At 42.6% G+C, this 26,954-nt stretch overlaps 1 protein-coding gene across 1 annotated transcript in view; it reads left to right on the plus strand.

Annotated features, from left to right (window-relative positions):
* The first annotated feature begins 119 nt into the window (after positions 1-119).
* ZCWPW1 (zinc finger CW-type and PWWP domain containing 1) overlaps positions 120-26,954 on the plus strand; it is a 33,421-nt gene continuing 6,586 nt past the window's right edge. Inside the window, exons 1-11 of the mRNA XM_056128308.1 lie at positions 120-241; positions 9,654-9,707; positions 10,865-11,178; positions 11,714-11,792; positions 20,269-20,385; positions 21,081-21,201; positions 22,110-22,185; positions 22,570-22,674; positions 24,264-24,347; positions 25,290-25,352; positions 25,532-25,627. Coding sequence (XP_055984283.1) covers positions 9,686-9,707; positions 10,865-11,178; positions 11,714-11,792; positions 20,269-20,385; positions 21,081-21,201; positions 22,110-22,185; positions 22,570-22,674; positions 24,264-24,347; positions 25,290-25,352; positions 25,532-25,627 — 1,077 coding nt within the window. The 5' untranslated portion in view covers positions 120-241; positions 9,654-9,685. The remainder of the gene's footprint in view (positions 242-9,653; positions 9,708-10,864; positions 11,179-11,713; positions 11,793-20,268; positions 20,386-21,080; positions 21,202-22,109; positions 22,186-22,569; positions 22,675-24,263; positions 24,348-25,289; positions 25,353-25,531; positions 25,628-26,954) is intronic.

The following is a 26,954-nucleotide window of genomic DNA, read 5'->3' on the forward strand; positions in this document are numbered from 1 at the left end:
TGTGGGATTCGTAGTTCCGATGTGGAAGATGGCGAAAAAAAAAAAATGAGCCAACTGCGCAAGCGCAGAAGCGACCTCTAGTTGCGCATGCGCCGTAGCGCCCGGCACGCCCCGCTGAGGTGTGGACCGCGTGCTCGGCCTCGCGCCTTGTGGTGGCGGGAAAACTGAGCCGAGGTCGTGACGGCTTGCCGAGTCACTGCCCTGCCCACGCCTCACCTTTCGGCCCGCATCACCCCACAAGGTAGCTGCTCTTGTCCGCTTGCAACGTGTTAGGTGTGGTGGTCGGTCCTGGGCCTCGTCACTTGAGGAGAGGCTTTCCCCCCCCTCAGGGCGACAACGAGCTATTTACCCGCTAGATTCCAAATATTGCAAGAAACAAACCCAAGGACACTCCTCCCCCCCCCCCCCCCCCCCCGCAAATCTCAGTGGGCAGCGACGGTGTGAGCGAGCAAGAGGGTTCCGGCTCGGGTGGGAGGGCAGGTACCCCACGGTGGCCATGGGGAGGGAGGGAAAAGGCGGCTTAGGGGCAGCTCTGGACGGCGCGCCTGTGCCCTGAGAGACGTTTGTGCGGGGTCAGGGGAGTATTTGGCCCGGAGCTGTCTGGGTCGGGTTGTTTCTAAGCGGGCAGCTGGGGAGCCGGAACCCGCCCCGTCAGAGTTTTCTTTCTGTTTTGAGTTTTGGGGTCACTCTGGCAGTTGTTCAGGGCTTCAAAGTGGAAGTTGTCCCCATGCAAGACAAGCTCTTGCACTCTCTCTCACCCCAAATTTGGGTTTTGGATCACTTGTTACTGTGTTGGGCATATTGAATACGTCAGGGGTAGCTTGCCAGGCTTCGCCATGCGGGGGGAGATACTCTTGGTAGCTTCCCGGGCTCTCTGAGGGGAGCGGAGGAATCGAACCTGGATCGTCCAGCTGGCTCCGCGCAAGGCAAACGCGCTACCGCTGTGCTATTGCGCCAGCCCACGCAAATTGGTGAACGACTGGAGGACAGTGTTTGGATCACAGCCAGTGGTGCTCAGGAATCACACCTGACAGGCTTGGGGTGCTAAGGATTGAACCCGGGTCGGGCACGGGTGCTAGGTAAATAACCCTGCCTGCTATATCGGCGCTCTGCCTCGGACCCCCACCCCACCCCAAATTTTAAACTCCAGCCCGCTGAATGTTAGAAACCTAAAACCAAACCATGGGGGTTCAGGAGGAGATGGCTCCCGGGGTGGGAGCATGGGATTTTGTACAGAGGAGCTGGGGTTCCTAGCATTGCATGATCCCCAGAGTAAAAGCGACCCCCGCGAGTGGCTCTTGAATCCCGTGGAGTGTGGAGGTGAAACCAGTGCCATTAGTCTGCGTGCCGAAGGCGGCTACAACCCTGCTTAAAGCAGATTTGAAATGCATTCCAGGCTGACTGCGCTCAAAGAAAATTCTACAGGATTTCTTTTGCTCTTCCTAGATTGAGAGTTCCAGGAATAAATACAAAGAGAATTATTGGGTAGTGAGGAACAGGCCGTTGACGAACGTTCTGCTCAGAACGATGGAGAAAGGAGGATTAGTACTCTAAGGAAAGTGTGGGATAGATTAAATTAAGTTATTTAGGTACATCAGTTCTCTTAATATATATATTTTTTTGTTTTTTGGGGGCTACACCCTGAGGGGGGATAGGGGTGGCTCCCCAGCGGGCTTTTGGGATCATATGGTGCTGGGGATTGAATCTGACCTCCTATATGCAAAATAAATATTCTATTTAATTTTGTTTTGGGGTCACAACTCCACCATGCTCAGGGGTGAATTCCTGTCTCTGCTCTCAGGAATCACTCTAGTGTGGTGCTAGGGGAACCGTATCTAATGCCCCAATTGAACCTGGGTTGGCCTCTTGTAAGGCAAGCACTTTAACTAGTGTACAGAACATTTCTGGCCCTAAATACTTATTTTATATTGGTGTTAATCTATTAGTTTAAACACAAAACTTAAAATATTTTTGAACTAAAAAATGTTTGGGTCATGCCTAATGGTGTATTCCTAGCTCTGTGCTCTGAGGTTACTCCAGAAGTTTCTTGGGGGACCAGGTGTTTAGGAGATGAAATTCTGGGATTCTGTGTGCACGGCATGTACTTCACCCCTTTGAGCACTCTCCTCACCCAAACATAGTATTTTAATGAAAAATATTTTCCGAAGGGCTTCAGAGATAATACAGTGAGTAGGGCACTTGCCTTGGATGCAGCTGACCTGGGATCAACCCCCTACACCTCATATAGTTATCTGAGCCCGCACAGGAGTGATTTCCTGAGTATAGAGCCAGAAGTATGCCCCGAGCACAGCCAGGTGTGGCTCCAAAACCACAAAAAACGTTTTTCTTATAGAGTGGAGTTATTTTACATTTTTTTCTTTTTGGGTCACACCCAGCGATGCTCAGGGGTTACTCCTGGCTCATGCACCCAGGAATTACTACTGGCGGTGCTCTGGGGACCATATGGGATGCTGGGAATCGAACCCGGGTCGGCCATGTTGACTGCGTGCAAGGCAAACCCCCTACCCGCTGTGCTATCGCTCCAGCCCCTTATTTTACAGTTTTGCATATCTTTTTTTTTTTGCTTTTTGGGTCACACCCGGTGATGCTCAGGGGTTACTCCTGGCTCATGCACTCAGGAATTGCTCCTGGCGGTGCTCAGGGGACCATATGGGGTGCTGGGAATTGAACCTATGTCGGCCATGTTGGCTGCGTGCAAGGCAAATGCCCTACCCGCTGTGCTATCGCTCCAGACCTGTTTTGCATATCTTATATTCCATCTTTGGCTTAATGTAAGACAGATTTTCACATGTCTGAAAATTCAGTTTGTCATGGTACCTTGTTTTGGTATTTATAAGAAAATTTATAAGAAAATTTTACTCAGTAGTTGAAAGATAGTTACCCTCTGGGGTCTTTGGACCACACTTTGAAAATGCAGGAGGTAATTTCACCTGAAAATGTGATGCAAGATTTAATGTTCTAAATGAAAAGAGACTTTATGATTTGAAACAACTCTTTCATCTTGCTTTGGCTCTCTTGGTTATTTGTAAGTTTCTTATCCTTCCTTATTTGCCTTTTTAAATTTTAGGTTGAATAGGATCTAATTTACATAATCATCTTTAATTTTCTGGGCCTGGAGTGATAGTACAGTGGGCAAGGTGCTTGCCTTGCATACAGTGGACCTGGGTTCAATCCCTAGCATTCCAGATGAACCTGCAGGAGTGATCTCTGAGTGAGGAGCCAGGAGTAACCCCTGAACTTTTTGCCAGGTGTGGTCTAAACAACCCCTCTCCCCAAAAAGAGAGAACTATCATTTCTTCTTATTGAATTTCCCCACCTTTAAAATTTTTATTATGTAAGTAAAGTAAAGTAAAGTAAAGGCCCTCCCGTTGATCATCGATTTGCTTGAGCGGGCCCAGTAACGTCTCCATTGGAGACTTTGTTGTTACTGTGTCTGGCATATCGAATATTCTCGGTAGCTTGCCGGGCTCTCCGAGAGGGGCGGAGGAATCGAACTCGGGTCGGCCATGTTGGCTGCGTGCAAGGCAGACGCCCTACCCACTGTGCTATTGCTCCATTATTATGTATTTAAAAATTTTTTATTTTATTTTTATTATTTTCTTTTTTTCTTATTATTTTTTCAATCACCGAGAGATACAGTCACAAAGCTTTCCTGTTTGACTTTTAGTCATAGAATGACCGATCACCCAACCCTCCACCAGTGCATATTTTCCACCACCAAGGGCCCCAGGACCCCCCACTTTCCATCCCTCCCACTGCCTCTATGGCAGGCAATCTCCCCCATACTGTCTTTTGTATTGCTTGTTAGGAATAGCATAAGATGTCGCGCGGCTGCTCTTGCGGATGCGTGCTCCAGGAATTCTAAAAATTTAGATAATTTAAGATATGCAACCCTCCACCAGTGCATATTTTCCACCACCAAGGGCCCCAGGATCCCCCACTTTCCATCCTTCCCGCTGCCTCTATGGCAGGCAATCTCCCCCATACTGTCTTTTGTATTGCTTGTTAGGAATAGCATAAGATGTCGCGCGGCTGCTCTTGTGGATACGTGCTCCAGGAATTCTAAAAATTTAGATAATTAGGGTCTGGAGAAATCTCTGCAGTGAGTTGCTCGGTTTGGAGATTCTTTTGTGTGTCTCTGGATCATGGCTGTTAAAGGAGCTTAAGTAACATCTGGAGGCAGTTTGTGGTGTGACCTCCAGGGTCCCATGGCGATGGGGAGATGAGAGGAACTGGCCCATCTCATATCTCTTGAGGCCTGGAGTTTGCCGTCACTGAACCTGCATAGCTGCACTTCTCATTGGGTTCTGGAAGTTGGTGGCAACCAGGGTTTTTAGGGGTCCAGTGGAGGGATGACGCCTGCCTGCATCTGAGGCACCCCGGTGAAGTCAACCAGGGTTAAAGTCTGGAGGCATCTCTGCATCAAGCTGCACAGTTCAGAGATTTTGTGTGTCTTTGGATCATGGCCTTTGTTTCCATCTTTTCCAGAGAAATAAACCATTGGCATATACCCTGCAGGGCGCACTCGCTTGACCGCAGCTTGTCACCACTGGCCGTAACTGTGGCTTTTGATTTCTTTAGAGATTTATGAGTCTCTAAAATAAGGCCAATAAATGAGCTTGTATGCTGAGCTGGAGGTGGTCTGTGGGTGTGGCTCCCACATACCTAACTTTTGGCTGTTTAATTTCTTGGTAAACTTGGCCCCAAAACATAAAGTAGCACAATAGGAGACTAACACCCAAGAATAGCTGAGATAAGTACCAGGAGGTTCACTCCATGGCTTGGAGGCCAGCCACATGCTAGGGGAAAAGGCAGCTCAGAGAGAGAAGGGAAGCACCAAATAAAGGGTGTTGGGAGGATCCTCCCAGGATGGGAGATGCATGCTGAAAGTAGACTATAGACTGAACATGATTGCCACTCAGTGCCTCTTTTGCAAACCACAGCACCCAAAAGGAGAGAGAGAACAAAAGGGAATGCCCTGCCACAGAGGCAGGGTGGGATGGGGGAAAAGGGGGGTGGGAGGGATACTGGGATCAGTGGTGGTGGAAAATGGACACTGGTGGAGGGATGGGTACTCGAACATTGTATAATTGAAACCCAAGCACAAAAATTTGTAAGTCTACAACTATACCTCATGGTGTTTCACTAATAAAAATTAAAAAAAAACTTGGCCCCAAGTTGTTGGGGTCTGGCCAAAGGCACAGTGGCAATTTTGGGGTGTCAGGAAGTCTGAAGGCACCATCAGGCTGCTGATGCACTCGCCCTGCAGGTACAGGTTGACCTGATGGTGGCACCATACCCCCTACTTTTAAATTTTATTTCCCTTTACACTTTATATAAACATAGTGGTTTACAGAATTGTTCAAAATGATTTGTTACATTCAATATTCCAACACCAATCTCAGCACCATTACACCTTCCCTCCACCACACTCTCCAATTTTCCCAATGACCCCTTAAAAACCTGTCCTTATAGCAGGCCCTCGGTAATGTGTTTTATATTGCTCGTTAGCACAGCGGGTAGGGCATTCGCCTTACACACGGCCAACATGGCCGACCTGAGTTCGATTCCTCCGCCCCTCTCGGAGAGCCCAGCAAGCTACCGAGAGTATTTGATATGCCAGACACAGTAACAACAAAGTCTCCAATGGAGACGTTACTGGGCCCGCTCGAGCAAAATTTGCTAACAGAATAATAAAAAAAATGTTTCCTTTGAAGAAAGTAAAGATTGTTGTGTCTCACCATGAAGCCATTAAATCCTTGTATAAGAGATTACTAAGATGTGGTTACAGGTTAAGCATTGTGTATTTATGTTTTGTTAACCAAGATTTGTTGCATTTAACATTTCATCCCATCCAATCTGAAATGTTACTCCTAGTTTATCAGTATAGAATTTGAGATGTCACATGCACATGCGCTCCAGAATGTCCAGAAATTTTGAATGGGGTGATACAGCTTGAGTTAAAATCTTTTTTGTATATTTTTGGGTCATACCTGGCGATACACAGGGGTTACTCCTGGCTCTACATTCAGGAATCTCTCCTGGCGATGCTTGAGGGACCGTATCGGATGCTGGGAATGGAACCCGGGTTGGCAACATGCAAGGCAAATGTCCTGTCTGCTGTGCTATCACTCCAGCCCCTTGAGTTAAATTTTTTAACTGGGTGACTGCTGGGGCTTGTGGAAGTACAAGGAGATGGGGGAAGGTAGCCCATGCCTGACTCTCTGAAAGCCTGGAGATTTCAGTCACTAAAACCACATACCTGAGCTTTTGGGCAGATTAATTTTTGGGCGAGGCTCTACTCTGAGCTGTGGACCGGGCAGTGATTGTAGAGTGTGGAAGTTTTTGGCTGCCTGGGCTCTGTTTGGGCAGGCACTGACCCCCCCCCCCCCATCCCTCCCCACACACATCTCGATCCCCTAGTACCGCACTGTAGCTCTGTCCTCCTGTTCGTCAGTTTACTCCAGCGGGCCCAGTAATGTCTCCATTGTGAGACTTGTTACTGTGTTTGACATATTGAATATGTCACAGGTAGCTTACCAGGCTTTGCTGTGTGGGCGAGATTCTCTCGGTAGCTTGCCAGGCTCTCCAGAGGGGTGGAGGAATCAAACTCGGGTCGGCCAAGTCGGCCACATGCAAGGCAAACGCCCTACCCACTGTGCTATTGCTCTAGCTTCGATCCCCACCTTTTTTAATTTAAGAAAGAAGAGGTTAAAATCTCATATGTTATTCCTGGGTCTAGAGTTTCTCAGTCATTGGGTATCAGTCAGATAAAAGTTGGTGATATTTTGTGAATTCATAAATTTTCCTCCATCTCATAATTGGATTTTAGTATTTATTACCATACAAAAAGATAATTTGTCTGACACAGAGACTTGAATTGCTAGACATCCCTTCCCTAGTCATTAGGTTTGAGATTTTCTTTAAAAGTAATGTCTTTGGGGAGCTGGAGCCATAGTACAGTGGGTAAGTGTGCTTGGCTTTGCACATGAGGTCCTATGTGGACCTCAGATGGTTCCCTGAGCCGTGCCCATGAGTAGTGATCCCTGAGCACTTGAGTCAGGAGTAAGCCCTGAGCTCGGCCAGATGTGGCCCCATCCCCCGAAAAAAAAGTAATTTCTTTAGGGGGAACTATTACACATCATTGACGATACCTATTTTCTACATTTTATTAATTCAGCAGTGATCCACAATTTTATCCTGTTAGTTGGAGCGACAGAAACACATTTTGGCCTGGAGAGGCCCGTGTAGGTTAAGATAATGATTTGGATCTAAATGCTGGAAAGTATTGTATTTATAGGTTGATGAGAATAGGCTTTAATTTATTTAAGAAATCAGCACTCTGGCAGCACATATAGCAGTAGTTTATAATAAAAATCAAAGTGCAGTGATAATATATATCTATACTAGAGACACATGAGGGTATGTAAAAAGTCCCTACTTTAACACCCCCAGCAACATGGTTTCATTCCTGTTAAGCACTTGTGTTTGTCTCTAGTGTATTTTACTTTTACCAGTGTTTCTGGGTGTACAAACATATTTTATAGATGTACATTTGAAAAAAAAATGACAGGTCAGAGACACAGCACAGAGACATAGCACAGGGTTAAGTCACCTGCCTTGCAATGTAGCGATACCAGTTTGTTCCCTGACACCACATGTAGTCCTTTGAGTACAGCCAGGGTCTCTCCTGAACATAGAACCTGAAATAGTCCCTGAACACTGAAAGGCGGGCTAGTCTGGCAGTGCTGACAGAGCTTGCAGTGCTGGGAATTGGACTTGGGGCCTTGAATATGCCAAGCATGTAATTTATCCCTTTGAACCATGTGTCTGGTCCCTCAAGTATATATTATTCATGTATACTTTCTACATGTGCTGTGGCATTAAAATGATTATAAAGTTCTGAACCAGATCATTGAAATTCAGTGTAGCAGTCAATAGCACAAAGTTTTAAATCAGGTTCAAAGTTTGATTTTATAATAACATCTCTAATTTTTTTCAAAACCTAGTGTTTCCAAGAATAAACAACAACTATAATTTATTGTGAGAATTAAATGAGATGATATGTAAATGGTAATGTATAAAACATTTTTGAGTAGATTGCTAACTACAGGTGGAATGAATGTGTTAACTTTTTTAGGACTAAATTCTCTGTGGTGATCTATGCTGGTCCTAAATATTTTTGAGCTATGAAGTTAGGTTGCTAGACTCCAGAAAATTTGGAAATTTATTGTATTGTAAATCTCAATTAAATTTATATTGCCCACACGGCAAAGCCTGTCAAGCTACCTGTGATGTATTCAATATGCCAAACACAGTAACAAGTCACACAATGGAGACGTTATTGGACCTGCTCGAGCAAATTGATGAGCAATGGGAGGACAGTGCTACAGTGCTAATGTGATGTTAAAAAAAGATTTCCAAGGGGCCTGAGCAATAGTACAGTGGATAGGGCATTTGCCTTGCACACAGCAGACATGCGTTTGATCCCCAGAACCCCATATGGTCTCCTGAGCACCGCCAGGAGTGAGCCCTGAGCACTGGCAGGTATGATCAAAAGCAAATATTTAGGGTGTTTATAGGGAACCCCTGAATTAGGTCAGAAAATCGCTAACTTATTTGTGTAGCTTTTTGTTTCTGTGGGGACCATACCACAGGTACTCAGGGCTTACTCCTGGCTCTGTGCTCAAGAATCAATTTTGGTGGGACTCAGGGAACCTTTTGAGATGCCAGGGATCAAACTCATGTCAGTTATGTGCAAGACAAGCACTTTCTCTCTACTATCTCTCCAGCCCCAGTTATTGTGTTTTATAAGAGAAACCTTTACTTCTTTTTTTTTTGGGGGATCACACCTGGCGATGCACAGGGGTAACTCCTGACTCTGCACTCAGGAATCACTCCTGGCGGTGCTCAGGGGACCATTTGGGATGCTGGGAATCGAACCTGGGTTGGCTGCATGCAAGGCAAATGCCCTACCCGCTGTGCTATCACTTCAACCCCTATAAGAGAAACTTTTAAAATAAGGTTGCCCTGTAGCACTGTAGCACTGTCCTCCCATTGTTCATCGATTTGCTCTAGCGGGCACCAGTCTCACAACAAATTGTGAGACTTGTTGTTACTGTGTTTGGCATATTGAATACATCACGGGTAGCTTGCCAGGGAGAAAATTCTTGCTCTTTAATTCTTAGAATTGTCCACACCTTATTGCTACCATACTGTCTAAACATCTATTACTATCAAATACCTTCACCTGCTTATGTGTGTTTACCTCATGTTGGACATGATTCTAGCACTTAGCATATTAAGAATTGTTGCTAATTTTAAAAGCAATAACTCTCATCTCCAAGTACACAATTGGTACTACTGGAGAGGTAAAAATATAGTTAAGAAGGGAAAAATGTATTTCAGGGTTATAGGCAAAGAAATACCCAAAAGACAGGGAGAAGAACCTTGGAAAAATGATGGCGGGATCCTGGCATTCTGATAGTGAGCATGGTTAGCAGTATTGCAAGTATAAAACAAAAATATTAGTGTACTATTGTAAAAAGCAACAGGAACAAAGAATAAAAAGACATGAAGTTTAAAATTATATTTAGTCAGAGTTATAGCCGTTGATTTATTTTTTGTAACAGGCACAAAGGAAGCATAGCTTCTGAATTGAACAATGACAACATTACAGAATAATGGTGAGTCAAAGTGAGGGAGGTTCATTTTATACTTTTCTTTCATTTCCCCCTTCCCTCTCAGCTGGACATGCCACCAGAAGAAAGCTCATGTATATCTTGTCTTCACTCTTTACTGATTTTTCTGATACTCTAAAATATATATGACCTGGAAAGCAATGTATGAATTTATTACTAAAGAACTAAATGTTTTTGAAGCTCAGAACAAAGACATGTTTATACCTGGGAAGAAAATTGCATCTGTTCAGACTTTTGATTGTTTAAGATTTTGGTTTTCACACATTTTTCATAATTTTTTCATAAAATTAAACTAAAAATCAAGTAAAATTCAAAATTGAATAATTCAGTTTCTTGTGTGTTAATATTTATAATTTTGAATTATGGAGTGGTTCCTAAATCTGATAGTACATCAGAATTTTCTAGCTCTAGATGTGTAAAACTCTGTTCTTGGACATCATTTCAAAGTATATTATAAGATTTTACAGTACAGTGATGGGTGAGAGGAAAGACCTGGGAGTCTGTATTTATTTCAGAACATTCTCCAGGTCATCTGATAACTACCCCCAGCTAATAGGAAGTATGTGACAGTTTCTTTGTTATCCTTTCCTTTTTGCTACTTAGATGTGAAAACTCAGAAAAAGGATCACATTTAGTTGTTTATAGGGAATTATATACCTAATTATGCTCACATACTCTTGGTTGTGGTGTGCCAGAGATCACACACTCTGCTGTGGCACCAGGGACCCCGCTTGCGTGTTGTTGGGACTGCACTCAGATGTGTGGAGTGATACAAGTGATTGAACATGCCATCTTATTTTTGCAAGGCAGGCTCTGTGCCACCAAGTTATCCCTCAGCCATGGAAATTTCTTTTCTTTCTTTTTTTAAAATTCATTTTATTTATTTTTTATTTATTTGGCTTTCTTGGGGGGGGGTTGGTGTCATGCCCAATGATGTTCAGGGGTTCCTCCTGGCTCTGCACTCAAGAGTTACTCCTGGCAGTGCTCGGGAGACCAAATGGGATGCTGGGGATCAAACCTGGGTCGGCTGTGTGCAAGGCAAATGCCCTCCCCACTGTACTATCCCTCCTGCCCTGGCCATGGAAATTTCTGTGTGTAAACTCTGTTTCATAAATTCCATATTATCATCTCATTTCTTTCAGAAGGTAAGAAAGGACCAAAGAAGACGTTTGCACCACCTGCACAAAAATTGCATAGTTTGATGTTTGAGAGTCCTAACTCACCCATGCAAGGGATGTCAGGGCACGTACCTGTAGAGGCAGAGGTCAAGCCAAATCTGCTAGTGGCCAGTTTACAGAAGAAGGAGGAGAAGAAAACATCTACCAAGAAAGATCCAAGCAGGGGCCAGATGAAAGAAGGAAAGGTGCAAGCCAGCAAGCCAGCAAAGAATGGAAAGGCTGGTAGGATAGTTTCTCCTCAACACTCAGCTAATAAGCAAGCAGAGAAGAAAGAAAAGGTATTGGTCACGTTGTTGGGCTTTGGTGTGACATTTCTCTTAAGACACCCAACCAGGACATACAGGATTTTTTGTGTGACGTGGGCTATATCCCTCAGTGCTTAGGACTTCCTCATGGCTCTATGTTCAGGTCCACTCCTGGTGGACCATATGGGATACTGGGGATCAAATCTGCGTTGGCCACATGCAAGGCAAGCTCTCTACCCATTGAACTATTGCTCTTGTCCATTGATGGAGATGATAATTTCTTTCATTTTCTTGTCAACAATACTAAAAGAGTCTTGATAAAAATACAGGATATATTTTAGCCAGCAGGAGAAACTGGGTGGGTAGGGGATGCAAAGGAATGGAAGTGAGAGTAGAAGTAGACAGCTATTAACTTTCCCCTTTGGCTTCTTTAATCATAGGATATTTGGGAGAGAGCTTACATAATCTTTAGTTACCTTGACTTCTTGCTCTCAGCCTTGTGAATTCACAGAAGACTGGGGAAAGATGAGCAATTTTTTTCTACCTTTTTATCTTTTCATCTCTGCAGATAAAGTCAAGTCTTACCAATGAAGAATTTGAGGAGATTGTCAAGATTGTGCTACAGAATTCTTATCAGAAGCACTTGGGTATGTCACACTAGAAAAAAAAAGCTTCTATAGGGCAAGGAAATTTATCTCAGGTAGAGCAAGCTGACAGTTTTTCTTCTTCCTTCCATCTTTTTTTTTTTTTTTTTTTGCTTTTTGGGTCACACCCGGAGATGCACAGGGTTACTCCTGGCTCTGCACTCAGGAACTATTCCTGGTGGCATTCAGGAGACCATAAGGGATGCTGGGAATCAAACTCAGGTCGGCTGCGTGCAAGGCAAACGCCCTACCCGCTGTGTTATGGCTCCAGTCCCAAGGACTTTCAAATATTCTTAACTGCTTCATCTTCTTTCAATAGGGCTTTAGCTAAAATAACTTAGAACAAATTAACAAAATTTTAGAAGAGTAGATCATACTGGTTTTGGAATATAAATATAGTCTCACCTAAATTTAAAAAGTATAATTAAAATTTATTTTTTTATGGTGACAGTTGGGCTGGAGGGAGCACTGGGTTTAAAGTGTCTGCTTAGCAAGCTTCTGACCCTGCTTTGATCTCCAGTACTCTATTTATGGTCCCACAAGCACCACCGGGGTCACTTCTGAGCACAGGGTTAGGAATAGCCCCTGACCAACAAACTCCAAAATAAGTAAATATATGTTGACAATTTATTTTCTAAAATATTGTTTCTGTCAGATGAATGAAATTGATTTTCATCTACTCTTATATATTTTTATTTCCAATATTGTTTTAACATCTTAGAGATTCGGCTTTTAAATTAAAGAACCCTATTTTGCACCCCTAAGGCCTTTGCCATTTTCAGTTGTTACACAGAAAGTTTGATGAATGGATGATGTTGTTTTTAAAAATTTTGTTTCTGAACCACATGATGTAGTAAGGGACTCTCCCAGCTTCGAGATGAGGGAGGGAAGGTGAACAGTTCTCAAATGATTTAAAATACATCGCTAGAAATTTCTGTTATGCATGCAACATATAATGAAATTTACTTGACTATCTATGAATGAGACAGATGAATCTGGAAAAGTTTGCAGAAGGATATAGATTTGTAGATTTTTTTTCATAAAAACCTTAATTCTGTCATATGGCAAATGTGGGCTCTTCTAGATATCAGGTGGGAGGCATTTTAATGAAAGATTGCAGCTTGGAAAAATTAAAGGAGTTATTTTCTTTAGTTGCTTCTCAACTTCTAATGATTTGGTTTAGGAGGGATGGAATCTAGCCTTGATTTTGCAGAGACCGTCTGTACTCAGTCCGTAGAATGTGCCCAATTAGACACAGAACCAGACAAAGAAGGAAATGGTGATGCTGACAGGTGAGTTTATCCTAGTGAGGCAAACTGATCACAAGGTAGACCTTACCCTAATAAATGTTACGCCGCCTATCTGTGTATTGATTCACCTATCTAATTTTTTTCTTGCCAGATAAAATTACCTCAGGGGATAATAGAGAGCCTTGGAATCTTTGATCCTTGTAACTTTATTTTTTGGGGGAGGGGGTCCTTCTCAAGTGTGTTCAAGGAATCTGTTTAGGTGTTGCTACAAGAGATATTTAGCCAAACCCCACAGTGGGCCAGGTAGTTCAATGTGTGGGCTCACTGATGTAGTAATACTGGGCCTCATGGTTCTGGGAGCTGCTAAAGCAACTCTGGCAGTAGTCATGGGCCTCTAGGATCATGGATGGTGGTGCTCTGTGTGTGTGTGTGGGAGTGGGGGGAGGTGGTCGGGGATGGGGCATGCAGAGGCAGGGATTGAGCTTGGGACCATGTACATGTGTACCTGACCCCTGAACTATCCTTGTCTCTCGCCTACTAACTTTTATTCAGTATTTTTTTCTCCCAAAAAAGGGTACAAAAAATGGTTTCTTTAACTTTTTTTTAATTTAAAATATTTGATTTGATTTTCAGAGAGCAGGTAGTGAAACCTCATTCTCCAGAAATATCAACCTCTCAGGAAGATGTAATGATTCCTGAGGTAAAGACATCTGTATCAGGGCAGCCAGATCCTTCATCTTCTGCGAATAAGAAATTTGATAAACTCCTCTTAAGCAAAAAAAAGAAGGAAATTCGTAAGTATAGTCAGATATACTTTGACATGTAGCCTAGGTACTTCTCAAAAATGAGGAATTTGAAATGGGGGCTATTGGGTGGGCTGAGAACTTTTCATCCCAAACCCTGTAACCATAAGGTTTCCATTGGGCTTTACGTTTATAATTTTATGCTTTTCTTCTCCCACTTGTAATATTCTATTTTGTCTTCCCAGAAAATGATAAAATGGCAAAAGTCCAAAATGAACAGAACAATCACAAAGACCAACCAAGGAAAATAGTTGAACCTCATTGTCAGATCCAGGACCAACAAAAAGGAGAGGGGAGTGGTTTTGGTGAGTTCAGCCTTGATTTAGAAAACCTTCTTGGGCTTGAAAATTAGAGATTCATGTGTGAGAGACAAGGGATAGGAGATTTGAGAAATTTCTATGAAGATGAATTTATTACTTTAAGCTACTTGTAAGGATGTTCTGCTGAGCAGGAGAAAGATTTTATTCATGCAAGTATTCCTTAATATCGCCCTAATTTGTTGGGTGTCCACTAGGTACTTAGCATTTTAGAAAGTGCTGCGTTAATGCTGTGGAAATGAATAGAAGTGTATTGTAAGGGAAATAGACTCCAAGTTGAGAGATCTCAAAAAGTTTCCAAGAGAAAGTAGTGCTTGTATCAGGTCTTGAAATATAATTTAGTCAGGTGACCTAAAGTGGGAAGGGGAGGAAGGGTGATAATTATTAGCATTTAAGGAGTTAATGGCTGTTACTTTTGGGTGTGTTGGGGTTTATGAGGCTATAGTGTCACGATAGATAAGACTAGAGCAATCCCAGGGCCATGTCATAAGGACATTTTAAGTCAGACTAAGGAAACTGTATTTTTACTTTATTAAAATAGTGACATTAAGTAGGAAAAACTTGATAAAACTTTCAGAAAGTTTGTTTTGGTGGTACTGTGGAATATGCATTAGTGCAGTGAGATGAGACCCTCAGAAATAGTAATCCAAGCAAGGAAGATAGTAGGACAAAAGAAAAGACAGATTTGAGATGTATAGGAGTGTGAATAATGAAAACCGAGAAAGAGTAAGACCCCTGGGGAAAACTTGGTATGATTTCTGGCATTAGGGACTGAGTGGCTGATATAGTCATGATTTGAAATGGAGAATACAGAAAAGAGAGTAAGTTTAAGTTGATGAATTTAGTTTTGGATCAGTTAGGGGTCTGCTGTGAGATTTGGAGCTAAGAAAAGAGATCTGGGCTAGAAATACAGATTTGGAAGTCATCTGTATCAGTAGAAATTAAAACATTTTCAAGAAGAGGGAAGAGTATTGAATAAAAAAATGTTGAATAAAAATCCCTGGGAAGCAGGGTTGAACAGAGGAAGAATTGGTCAGGAAGAAAACTGAAAGCTAAGAAAATTAGAAAGGCGTATGGGAAACTCTGTGAATGAGGTATTCAGGAGAAGAGAGAATTTCAATAAAGAGTATTTAGCTGTGTCACATGCAACTTTAGACATCAAAGAGGTAAGTATATTTACTTATTTTTTGTAGTTTTGGGCCACACATGGAGATGCTCAGGGTTTATTCCTAGTACTCTGCTCAGGTATCACTCCTGGTAGAACTTGAGGACCTTGTGTGGTATTAGGGGGTTGAACCCAGGTTGGCTGCATCCAAGGCAGATACCCTACCTGCTGGACTATCTCTCCAAACCTCAAAGAGATTAAATATTTGTAAATGTGTTCAATGGATATAATAGTTAAAAAGTCATTAGGGTAAATGGTTGATGAGAACATTTATGTTAGTTAAAGGTGAATAGCAGATTATAGTTAGTTGGAAAGTAAGTACTTTCTCCCCTACTGTTCTTGAGCGGGCCCAGTAACATCTCCATTGTGAGACTTTGTTGTTACTGTGTTTGGCATATTGAATACCTCACAGGTAACTTGCCAGGCTTTGCCATGCAGGCAAGATACTCTCGGTAGCTTGCCGGGCTCTCCGAGAGGGGCGGAGGAACCGAACTCAGGTCGGCCATGTTGACTGCATGCAAGGCAAACGCCCCACCCGTTGTGCTATCGCTCCAGCCCTCCCCCCCCCCACACACACTGTTAGATGTGAAAAATTGGAGGGAGAAAATGGTAGAGAAGCATAGGTGTAGAGTTGAGGAAAGTGTTTATTCTTTTTAAAATAAAAGTTTCCTGGGGAGTGGGATAGATTGTTGCTCAAGCATCCACCTTGCAGGCATTAGGCAGTGAGTTCAATACCCAGTATCCCAACAAAATGTGTGAACTTAGGACCCTGAGAAATAGCTCATTGACTTATCTGTTTTATTAGCATAATATCATGAGTTTACTCTCTGGTGCCATGACATGAACTGAGTGTGATTCTGGCAGTTCTTTTGTTTGTGATTTCTGGCACTTGGATTTTTGTCAGCATCACAGCTGAGTGTGTGTATAAGCTTCCCAACAAAAGGGTGTGATTCCTGGCAAGCACAGCAACCCCTGTTGCAACCAAGAATTTTAATCCTTGGCCAGCACCACACCTGGTGTGTGACCCTACTGACCGAGAAGAGTGTAACAGCCAGTTGTTTTACCTCTAGTCATTGCAGTAGCAATGAAGGGAACTGGAGGGTGATTAAAATGTGTGATCTCTGGTGATTTGCAACCAAGTACTTGTGACACCAGTCATTGCAACAACAACAAATGAAAGGAGAAAATTAAAACATAAAAGGTCTTACATTTTTAGCATATTTTATATTGAGGGAAAATTGTTTATAGAGATGCAAAAATCGAAGAGAATGAGTATTTGATATAGGATAAAATAAAGATATGGGTGTATATTATTCATTTGTTGTTGTTTTATTTTAGAGTCATATCTGGGGGTGTTCAAGGCTTACTCCTAGCTCTGCTCAGGTATCACTCCTGGTGGTACGTGGGGGGCATATATAGTTCTAGGGGTTGAACTGGGATGGGCTACATTCAAAGCAAGCACCTTCACCCACCTCTGTACTATCTCTTTAGCCCCTCATTTGTTTGAATCAATTTGTTAGTTTACCCCCTTTCCCTTTCCCTTTGTTGTTGTAATGAATAGGGACCACACTTGGTTGTGGTGCTTACAGGTTTAGTTGCAGTGCAGTAAACTATAAAAGTTTCATACTTTAGTTATGATGCTTCCACATGCTTGGATATAGAGCACTGGAGATGATGCACTTTTGTCTGGTTTCAAGGATCCCAAAGGCAGTGCTGCTAGATGTGGGAAGGGGCAGAGGATTGTACTCATGTCCTCATATCTGCGAGGCAGGCATGCTGAACTATTAATGGATTGTAGCACTGTCCTCCTGTTGTTCACCGATTTGCTCGAGCAGGCCTAGTAACGTCTCCATTGTGAGACTCGTTACTGTGTTTGGCATATCAAATACGTCACGGGTAGCTTGCGAGGCTTTGCCGTCCAGGCGAGATCTCTCGGTAGCTTGCCGGTCTCTCAGAGAGGGGTGGAGGAATCAAACCCGGCTCAGCTGGTCCAGCCCTGTGCAAGGCAAACGCCCTATAGCTGTGCTATTGCTCCAGTCCCATCAATGGATTATCTTTTAGTAATAGAGGCATACATGTCTGGAATTTACTAGGTGCTAAAAATGCCATGGTCAACAAAGTAGATAATTCTTCATGTCATAGAATTTATAGTTTCAGTGTACTAGCTAATAAATGTATGAAATAACCCATTTATATGATGGTTATAACCCATTTATATGATGGATGAGAAATAAGATAAATTGGACAATAAATTAATTATTTATTTTTTTATATTTTAATGTAGGAGTATTGCTATTTATTCAGTCATTGATTAGGCTGATTGAATTGGGCATGAACTTCACAATAAATAGATTTTTAAAATTTGAAATTAGTAGATTTATCAATCTGGGAAGAAACAGAGTAGGGCAAAATAATCCCCAAGACACCCCAAAGTAAGTGACAATGGTAAAAAAAGCTAATGTTTTGTCCTCCCCACCCCAATGAGACCCCGAGTCATCGCCCACAAACGGCCTCTCTGGCTCCTGATCAAGCTGCTTAATGGCCATGATCTCAGAGACTCAGAAATAAATCTCAAAACCCAGCGGCTTTTGGCAGAAATGCATCCGGACCCCGCAGTAGGTTACTGTCGCCGGGCCACCCCAGGGGGACAAGGATGTTGTCCCTCCACCTGCTCCCCCTTGGTGGCTCAGTGGCCATCATCCTCCAGAGGCCATTGGACAGTCAGGTCTGGGCCCACAGTGACAAGACATTTTGGGCCTCACGGGATGGGGGAGAAGCCAGGACTGTCCTCCCCACCCCAACGAGACCCCAAGTCATCGCCCACGAACAGCCTCTCTGACTCCTGATCAAGCTGCTTAACGGCCACGATCCCAGAGACTCAGAAACAAATCTAGAACCCCAGCAGCTTTTGGCAGAAGTCCCTCCAGATTTAAGTGTTAAAATTTCGGAATTTCAAAATCACATGGCCCTACTGCAGCCATGCGACATCATATGTTATTCATAACCAGCAATAGAACACAAATTGTCTACTGTTGCCTTTTCAGCAGATCTGAGTGTTGGGGTAAATCTCAAATAATAATGGTGGGTCTGGTGTAGAAATATTGAATGTGATCAAAGTAGAGAGAGAGTAATGTGTAAATCATCTGCCCCACAGGTAGGGGAAGGGGGTGGGATGGGGGTATACTGGGGTTTTTGGTGGTGGAGAATGGGCACTGGTGAAGGTATGGGTGTTTCATTGTATGACCGAGACTTAGACCCGAAAGCTTTGTAACTGCTCTCACGGTGATTCAATAAATAAAATTATAAAAAAATGAAAAAAAAAGAAAGGTGGAGTTAGTTCACGCACAATTCATTCAGCTAATCAGTGGCTGAATAAATAGCAGTACTGCTACATAAAAAAATAAAAAAAAGCTAATGTTTACTATGTATATGTGTATGTTTATAATGTTGGTTTGAGAAGTATAATATGATTTGTATATGCGTGAAAGAAAACTCCAAGAAGACAGTGATAATACCTATCATGCTAGTCCAGGACAATAAACTGTTGTGATGTTTCTCACGTTCTAATGAGAAAAGTGGACAAAGAGTGTATTTATACAGTAGGTCAAGCTTCCTGGTTTGGGGGTGTTGGGTTTGAAACTTTTGGGTACATCTAAATAGAAGTGACAAAGAGCAAGATGCCTGCCAGGCTCTGGAGCTTGGAACAGAAGTCACTGGTGCACATCTCTTTGTTGTTAGGTATGAAAATGGGTTTTTAAGCTAAGTGAATAAGTGAACTTGCCTAAGGAGAAAGTGTATAGGGAGTGCCCTACTCTCTACTATCTCACTAGAGATATTTGGATAAGTATTTCGGGGGAGTATGTGTTCCTTGTGTGGGCATTGCAAGAATGGGAATGGGTTTCTGAATGACAATGGTGTGAATAAAAGGTGAGGTACTCAAAAGAATCAAGGTGATTTGTGAGTTACTCTTGTGGTCACCTGGAATAAGAATGGGAGTTAGAAAGGAGACTTAATCAGATGCCAACATCTTCATAAGGGAAATGGGAGAGCAGTGGAATCACATGGTATGGACCTCAGAGCAGGGTTTTAAAAGGAGGAAAGATGGTAATTTTCTTTCTTTTTTTGGGGGGGGGGATGTGATGGGGCCACACCCAGCAATACTCAGGGCTTACTTCTGACTCTGCCCTTAGAGGTTACTCCTGGTGGGCTCAAGGGACCATATGGATTACTGGCAATTGAACCCAGGATACTAATGCAACACAAGTACCCTACCAACTATACTATTGCTCTAGCCCTGGGAGGATGGTAATTTTATGGAGGTGGTACTGAGGCATATTGATAATGCTGACTCCATTTCATAGACTGAGAGACCCGAGGTCTATTAGAAGGAAGGGACTCCATGTAGTGTGTGGGGGTGGGGAGACATTGTGTTAACTTAGAATATGTGGGGATGGAGAAAAATGGGAATAGGGGTTTGGAAGAATGGGCGAAAGAAATACTTGGTCCTTCGGCAGGAATTGAAGTAAAAGGTTGATTGAGAAACAGTAGGTATAGATGTATGTCTTTTAGAGTTAAACTCTGGACTATTCCCAAAGATTGCAACTTGGTAGCAGATAAGTCAATTGAGATTAATATGGGGACTCCCGGGGAAGGAGAGTGATAGCTCAGGAGAAAGATTGAGATGTGACACCTGAGTTCCGAGTCAAACTCAGTTCCCAATTCAGACATACCTTTAGTATGTCAGTTTCACTTGATCTTAGCCTAAAGGCCTAGAAGCGATAGTATGTCAATTTCAGAGTCTTAGTTTTTTTCATTAATAAGTCAATGGCAATTGATATCTAGGCTACATGATTCTGTGTCTGTGTGTGTGTTGGTAAACTGATTTTAGTTGAATTGAAAAAGAACATATTGTTGAGTCTCTTTCTGTTTTTCTTCTGCTCACAGGTCAGTGTCTGGTCTGGGTACAGTGTTCCTCAGCAAACTGCAAGAAATGGAGGCGGCTGCATGGGGACATTGACCCTGCAGCCCTTCCAGAAAATTGGTCCTGTGATCAAAATACAGGTTTGTTCTTTTTCATTTTGCAGTGTTTCTTCCTTTATTTCTCTCCATATATCATTTAGATTAGATATGATACAGGTTAGCTGCATTTCCAGGTGTTCTTGTGTAGTACTTGGGAACTAGGGAGGAATTTTTCTCAAGATAAATATGAGCATAATGGGTCTGAGGAGGCCACCCTAATGAGTTCTGTTGTGGGGAAGGGCCTGGAATCCGAATGTATTTTTGGAGTGAACTCCATTTTCTTCTGCATTGGTCTGATCCTACCTATCCTGATTAGATTTTTGGTATTAAGTTAGTGGACAGGAAGAGAAACGGGGGAAAGCAAGTAAGAGATCCAGTGACCTAGAATTCTAGAAGTTCAGAACTGCGTTGAAGAGATTCTGATGATATAGTCCAACCCAGTTATTTTACAGATGAGGAAACAGTTTCAGAGAAGGTGCTATTATGGTATTACAAAGACAATGTGGAATATAGGAAGAAGCTTGGAATCTCTTTTTCTAGTGTGAAGAAACAAAATTCTGTTACTGACTTTCCTGCTTTCCTTCATGTGTCTTTGTTTTTCTTCCTTTATACTGTCCTCCAGGTTCCCTTCTAGTCCGCTCTCACATGTTCTAGTTTCTTCTTGTTCTTTCCTTCACTCTCATTCAGATTTTCACCTAATAAGCCTTGTTTCTGATTTTCATTCTCTCTTTTGGCAGACTTGCAGTATAATTGCTGTACTGTCCCTGAGGAGATCTGGACGGGGGGTGAAGGTGAGGTGGCCTATGCCTCCTACATCCCAGGATCCATCATCTGGGCAAAGCAGTATGGCTACCCCTGGTAGGGAACCACGGCATTCTCTGAATTCTTCATGAATGGGAGAGGTATATTTAAATCAGGAAGGAAGGAAAAGGAAAGCATTTATAATGGAGATAGTATCTCCCTTAAAAGAACATGGGATGAGGGAATAGAATAAAGTACAAACCTTGAAAACTTTGCAAGAACATGTTTTCTAGAGGTTTCATGGAAAAAGTGGTATCTTCCTTTAAAAAAAAAGTGTCTGACAAAGCTTCAAAGCTTGGGACTTAGGGGCTCGGGGTCATTCCTGGTGGTGCTCAGGGGACTCTGTGGTGTTAGGAATCCAACCTAGACCTTCCCCACACAAAGCACGCACTAAACCCTTAAATGCATCTCTCTATCCCAAGGCCTGACAAATTCTACCCTGAGTAAGTAGAAAGAGGTGGGTAGCTTTTAAGGCATTTCAAAAACCAGTGAGATATGTAAGATACAAAAAGTAAAGAGAATAAGGAGGGATAGCAGTTTTTTTTAGATGTCCCTAGTCAGCAGGTTTTTTCCCTCAGGGTTGCTGGAAGATCAACAAGGATCTGATACTTTTACTAAGAAGATTTTGAGCTTGTATCTACATTGGTGGGATTCTTTTCAGTTATTTGGTAGTGGCATTGTGGTGAATTGGCAGAGGTGCCTCTTTTTTCTTGATATATGATTAGTTTACAGTGTAGAATTTCAGAGATACAGCTTATTAGCTTTGTAAGCATATGTACTCATCGTACCCTTCACTGAAGCCTCAAAACGATCCAGTCAGCAGAAAATCCCAGAAGGATCTATCTTTAGGATCCTTTGTTGCAAAAACATATTGCCCATTTATGCACACATTATATCAATAAGTCTGTGTTTCTGTTTATCTTATTTCTTCTCTTCCATCTCCGTCACCCATCTGTCATCTCCAGGTGGCCAGGCATGGTAGAATCTGATCCTGATCTGGGGGAATATTTTCTTTTTGCTTCTCATCTTGATTCCCTGCCGGTAAGTTTTTATGGTTCAGGGTAGGTAAGTGCTTAGCCTAGGGTAAGGAACAAATCTGTCTTTTCAGAGTTAGAAATACAGACTTAAGCAACAGATATGAGTTGAAGTTGCTATTTAGAAGGACAAACACAAATACATATAGAAACAAATAAATCTAAACATTTATTCACTACTAAGACATTTATGATAGTGACAGAGATGCTTTGGTTAGGATTCCTGAGGTCAGGATGCAAGAACAATGGTGTGAGATGGGATGGGATGTCTAGTGCCTTCCTTGTAAATCTTTGGATCACTGCGCGCGTGCACCCCCCCCCCCCTTTTCTTGCTATGTGTCCAGAACAGGTAAAGAATGCTAGACTATAACAGAACCATTTTTAATTTCAGTCTAAGTATCATGTGACTTTTTTTGGAGAAACAGTCTCTCGTGCTTGGATCCCTGTCAACATGCTAAAAAATTTTCAGGAGCTTTCCTGGGAGCTCTCTGGAGTGGTGAGCAATCTTTGGGGGTGACAGAGTGGGGGGAAAGGGTCAGTTGTGATTTTGGGAACTTGGAGACTAAATCTTGACTTTATTAAACCTAATTTTATCTGAGGGAAATCTGTGTAAGGAGAAAGTCCTCTGTCTGATTTGGTGTGCAGACCTGAAGTTTTTCTTGAGGGTCTCCTCCTTATGCCAGGATTTCTCCAGGGGAATTCTTATTTTTTTTAAATTTTATTTTCATAAGGTTGTTCACATTAATTGATTACATTCAATATTTCACACCAATCCCACCATCAATACACCTTCCCAACATTATTATTTCAAATTTTCCCACCGCCATTCAAGCCTGTCTGCCACAGGCAGATGCTAGATAACTTATTTTTTGTTGCTTATTATGAATATCATGAAAGGTCGTGTGGCTGTGAAAGCAGCTTTGTGCTCCTGGTATTCTAAAATTGTAAATGACTGGAGTACAGAGACATCTCTGTAGGAAGATAATCCATTTTGAGATGCATTGTGAGTCTTTGGATCAAGGCTGTGACACACTTAAATATTGCCCAGAGGCAGTTCATGGACATGACAGCCAGGACCTGAAGGGGCAGGGAGAAGGGAAGGGATGGTCTGTCCCCACGGTCGTGTGGCCTGGAGTCTTCAGTCCCAGGGAATTCTTTTTCTCCTTCTACTGCCCTGCTTATGTATAGGTGCATTCTTGAAAACTATGGTCTTCTGCAGTTTAGCCAGGTGTTGCAGAAACGAGGCCATGGGTGAACTCTAGGTTTCTCAGTCTAGCCCTATTCATTTGGGATTTTGTTTGGTGATGGTTGTCTTGTGCATTGTTCTGTGTTTAGCAGCATCTGGACTCTTTTAGAACACTTAACCCTTACCACCTTTCGATAATCAAAACAGTGTCTTTACTTCTTCTGTGGCAAAGACACCCCTACTTAAGAACCAGTGATAACAGAAAAATATTTTTTCCTTTAATCACTAGTTTGATCAGTCTTATAAATGAGCAGAATCCAGCAGCCCAAAACTTTAATCTTAATCTTGCCATATCAAAATTTCCTTGGGGATCCAGCTTATAGAGGTGTATGAGGCCCTTGAGTTTGGTCCTTGACACCTTAGGACTACCAAGTACTACTAGGTATGGCCCTGGTGTTTCCTGAGAACAGTAGTGCTGGGCTGGCGCTCTGTACTGTCAGCCCTGCACCATCACGCCGAGTATCACCAGGAGTAGATGCTGGGTCTCTCCCAAGTACTGGAGAAACACTCATTTTTGGTTTGGTTTTTGGGTCATACACAGTGATGCTCAGGGGTTACTCCTGGTTCTGCACTTGGGGGACCATATAGTGTGCCGTGAATCAGACCCTGGTCAGCTATACACCCATTTGATGTGAGGGATAAAATATAGCTAGGAATTGCTTAACAGTTTGTTACAGGGCTTAAAACTTTGGACTCTTAGCTCAAAAGATTAAGATTGGCGATATATTAATCTTGGGACAAAAACAAATAAAGGCATTTAAAGGTAGTGTTGGTGAGTTGTTGTATGACAGGGTCACGTCTCTAACATTTGTCATTTACCTTTAAATCTTCTGTTTCAGAAAAAGTGCAAGAACAAGGACTGCAGCCAGAAACTGAGGACAGCCTTGAACATGGCTCAAGAAGCAGAAAAGATTAGTGTTCGGGTGGGCGACTGTGGGACCACATGCTTCCTCCGCTGTGGGACTGAGGACAGAAAGCAAACTTTACCTTCTCTACTGCAGAAAACTGCCTTAGTCTTTCCCCATTACACAGTCTTACAACTAGTATTTTCTTCCCAACGCAGATTCCCCTGCATCCTTAAATTATCCATTATGTTCTGATACTCTCAGATGAGCGGACTCTTCTTGCACCCAGTTTGTTTTTGGGAGGCATCCTTCCTTCCTATCTAACTTTAAGTTTTAGATATGTGTGCTTTAATCTCTGTTTTATGCAGCCAGATGTTTTGGGGTGGGCCACACACAGGGGTGCACAGGGCTTACTTCTAGCTCTGTGCTCAGGGAGCACTCTGACAGGCTTGAGGGACTATGAAAGGTAACAGGGGTTGAACCTGGGTCGGTTGCATGCAAGGAGCACTCGACCCGCTGTACCACTCTGGCCCCTATCTAGGATCAGTTTTTATCTGTAAATTCTGCTTTGGTGTGGGGTGGAGAATAATAAGCAATGATTTCCTCTGCTGTTTTTTTTTAACTGAATTACAAGAATATTGGAAAGTTAGAATATAATTATATGCTATAGTATTGCCTACCTAATTACATATTATGTATAATAGTTAATCTGTAAAAATCTAGAAAAATCTAATGTGAAATTTCAAGTGAAAATAGTGTGGAATATAAATATAAATCCCAAAGGGGTCTGAGAGACAGTACAGCAGCTAAGGCACTTGCCTTGCATGCAGCCAGTTGGGTTCAGTTCCCTGCCCTGAGCATACCAGGAGTGATCCCTGAGCATAGAGCCAGGAGTAAGCCCTGAACCACACAAAGGTGTGGTCCCCAAACAAATAAATCCCATAGCTAAAATGTAGAAGCACAGATCAAAGACATTACTGGGAGAGTAATGGATGATGGTTTGTTTTTTGATTCCTTCAGAGGCGAATTAACATGTTTGGTTTCTGGAGCCGTTACAGTGCATCTTTCAGTAGTGAAGAAAAAGGTAGGAAAGGGATGAAGATGAGAATTGCAGAGGGAGGGTGGTATTCCTTCCTCTACACACTACCCACCTCCTGACTTCCTAGCCCAAAATGCTACTTGGACATTCTCTGTTAGAATGCCATGAACTCATTGCCCATTTTATTGGGGAAACAATTTTATGTTTCCTTCCTATTCCTGTTTCTGATGTGATGCTCTCAGGGAACGATAGCCCAAATTCTTCTCTGGAAAATGAAGAGGAAACACCAGAGGAAGAGGAAATGGAGGAACAGATAAAAGTAAGCTGGATCTTGGAGTTTCCTTTTAGACAATTTCAACAGGGCATCATATTAGCATGGATTTATATTTGCTAAGAAGCTTCAGAGTAATCCTGACTGTTATTCTCTCTTAGGGATACCCAAGAGAAGGAAAAAAATCTCTCTTCTTAGTAATGTCTCACACCTCTGGAAATTTGATTTCTTGATTATCATCTCAGTTACTACTATAGTTTTTTGGTTTTTATTGGAGCAGTTTGACTGGTTGCAGCTCTTTACTTTCCCCTTTCCCCTAATGTGGTCATTGAGGATATTCCGGAACTTGTTCCATTAATCTTTGTTTATGAAATACAGATTTTTTTAATATTAGGGCAAGTGCCATACCTGCTGTACTATCCAGACCTAGTTTTGAATGTTTGAGATATGTTTTTTATATTAAAACTTCTTTTTTTTTGCTTTTTGGGTCACACCCAGCAATGCACAGAAACTCATACACTCAGGAATTACTACTGGTGGTGTTCAGGGGACCATATGGGATGCTGGGAATGGAACTCGGGTTGGCTGCATGCAAGGCAAATGCCCTACCCGCTGTGCTATTGCTCCAGCCCCTACTAAAACATTTTTTTTTTGTTTTTTGGGTCACACCCAGCAATGCTCAGGGGTTACTCCTGGCTCTGCACTCAGGAATTACTCCTGGCGGTGCTTGGGGGACCATATGGGATGCTGGGAATCGAACCCAGGTTGGCTGTGTGCAATGCAAACGCCCTACCCGCTGTGCTATCGCTCCAGCCCCTCCTATTGGCTGGGGATATGTCTTCAAAAAATAAGTTTATTTCTTGGCGCTGGAGCAATCTTACAGCAGATAGAGCACTTGCCTTGCATGTGGCTGATCCGGGTTCAATCCCCAGCACCTCCTATGGTCTCCCAAGCTTGTCTGGAGTCATTCCTGAGCACAGAGCCGGGAGAACGCCCTGAGTATTCCCAGGTGTGGTCCCAAACTTAAATTAGCTTAATTTCTTCTTAAATGCTTTATAACTTTTTTTTTTTTGAGCAGGAGGGTACACACCTGGCAATGCTCATGTTACTTTGGCTCTGCACTCAGGAATTATTCCTGGTGATGGTTAGGGATGCTGGGGATTCCATACTTATCTTCAACCTTGTTGTGCTTGTAGGGTTTGTCTTGTTTTATAGTAGCCCCTTTAGCCCTTCTTTTAGGTTTGGTTTTGAGTCTATAAATTTCCTGAGCTGCTGTTTATCCAGAAAATAGTGTACCGTTCCTTCGAGTTTGAGTGAGAGTTTAGCCGGATAGAGTATTCTTGGTGAAGCGTTCATTTCAGTGAGTTTTTTTCAC

The sequence above is a fragment of the Sorex fumeus genome, unplaced genomic scaffold, assembly GCF_029834395.1.
Source record: "Sorex fumeus unplaced genomic scaffold, SorFum_2.1 ptg000064l, whole genome shotgun sequence".
NCBI lineage: Eukaryota > Metazoa > Chordata > Mammalia > Eulipotyphla > Soricidae > Sorex > Sorex fumeus.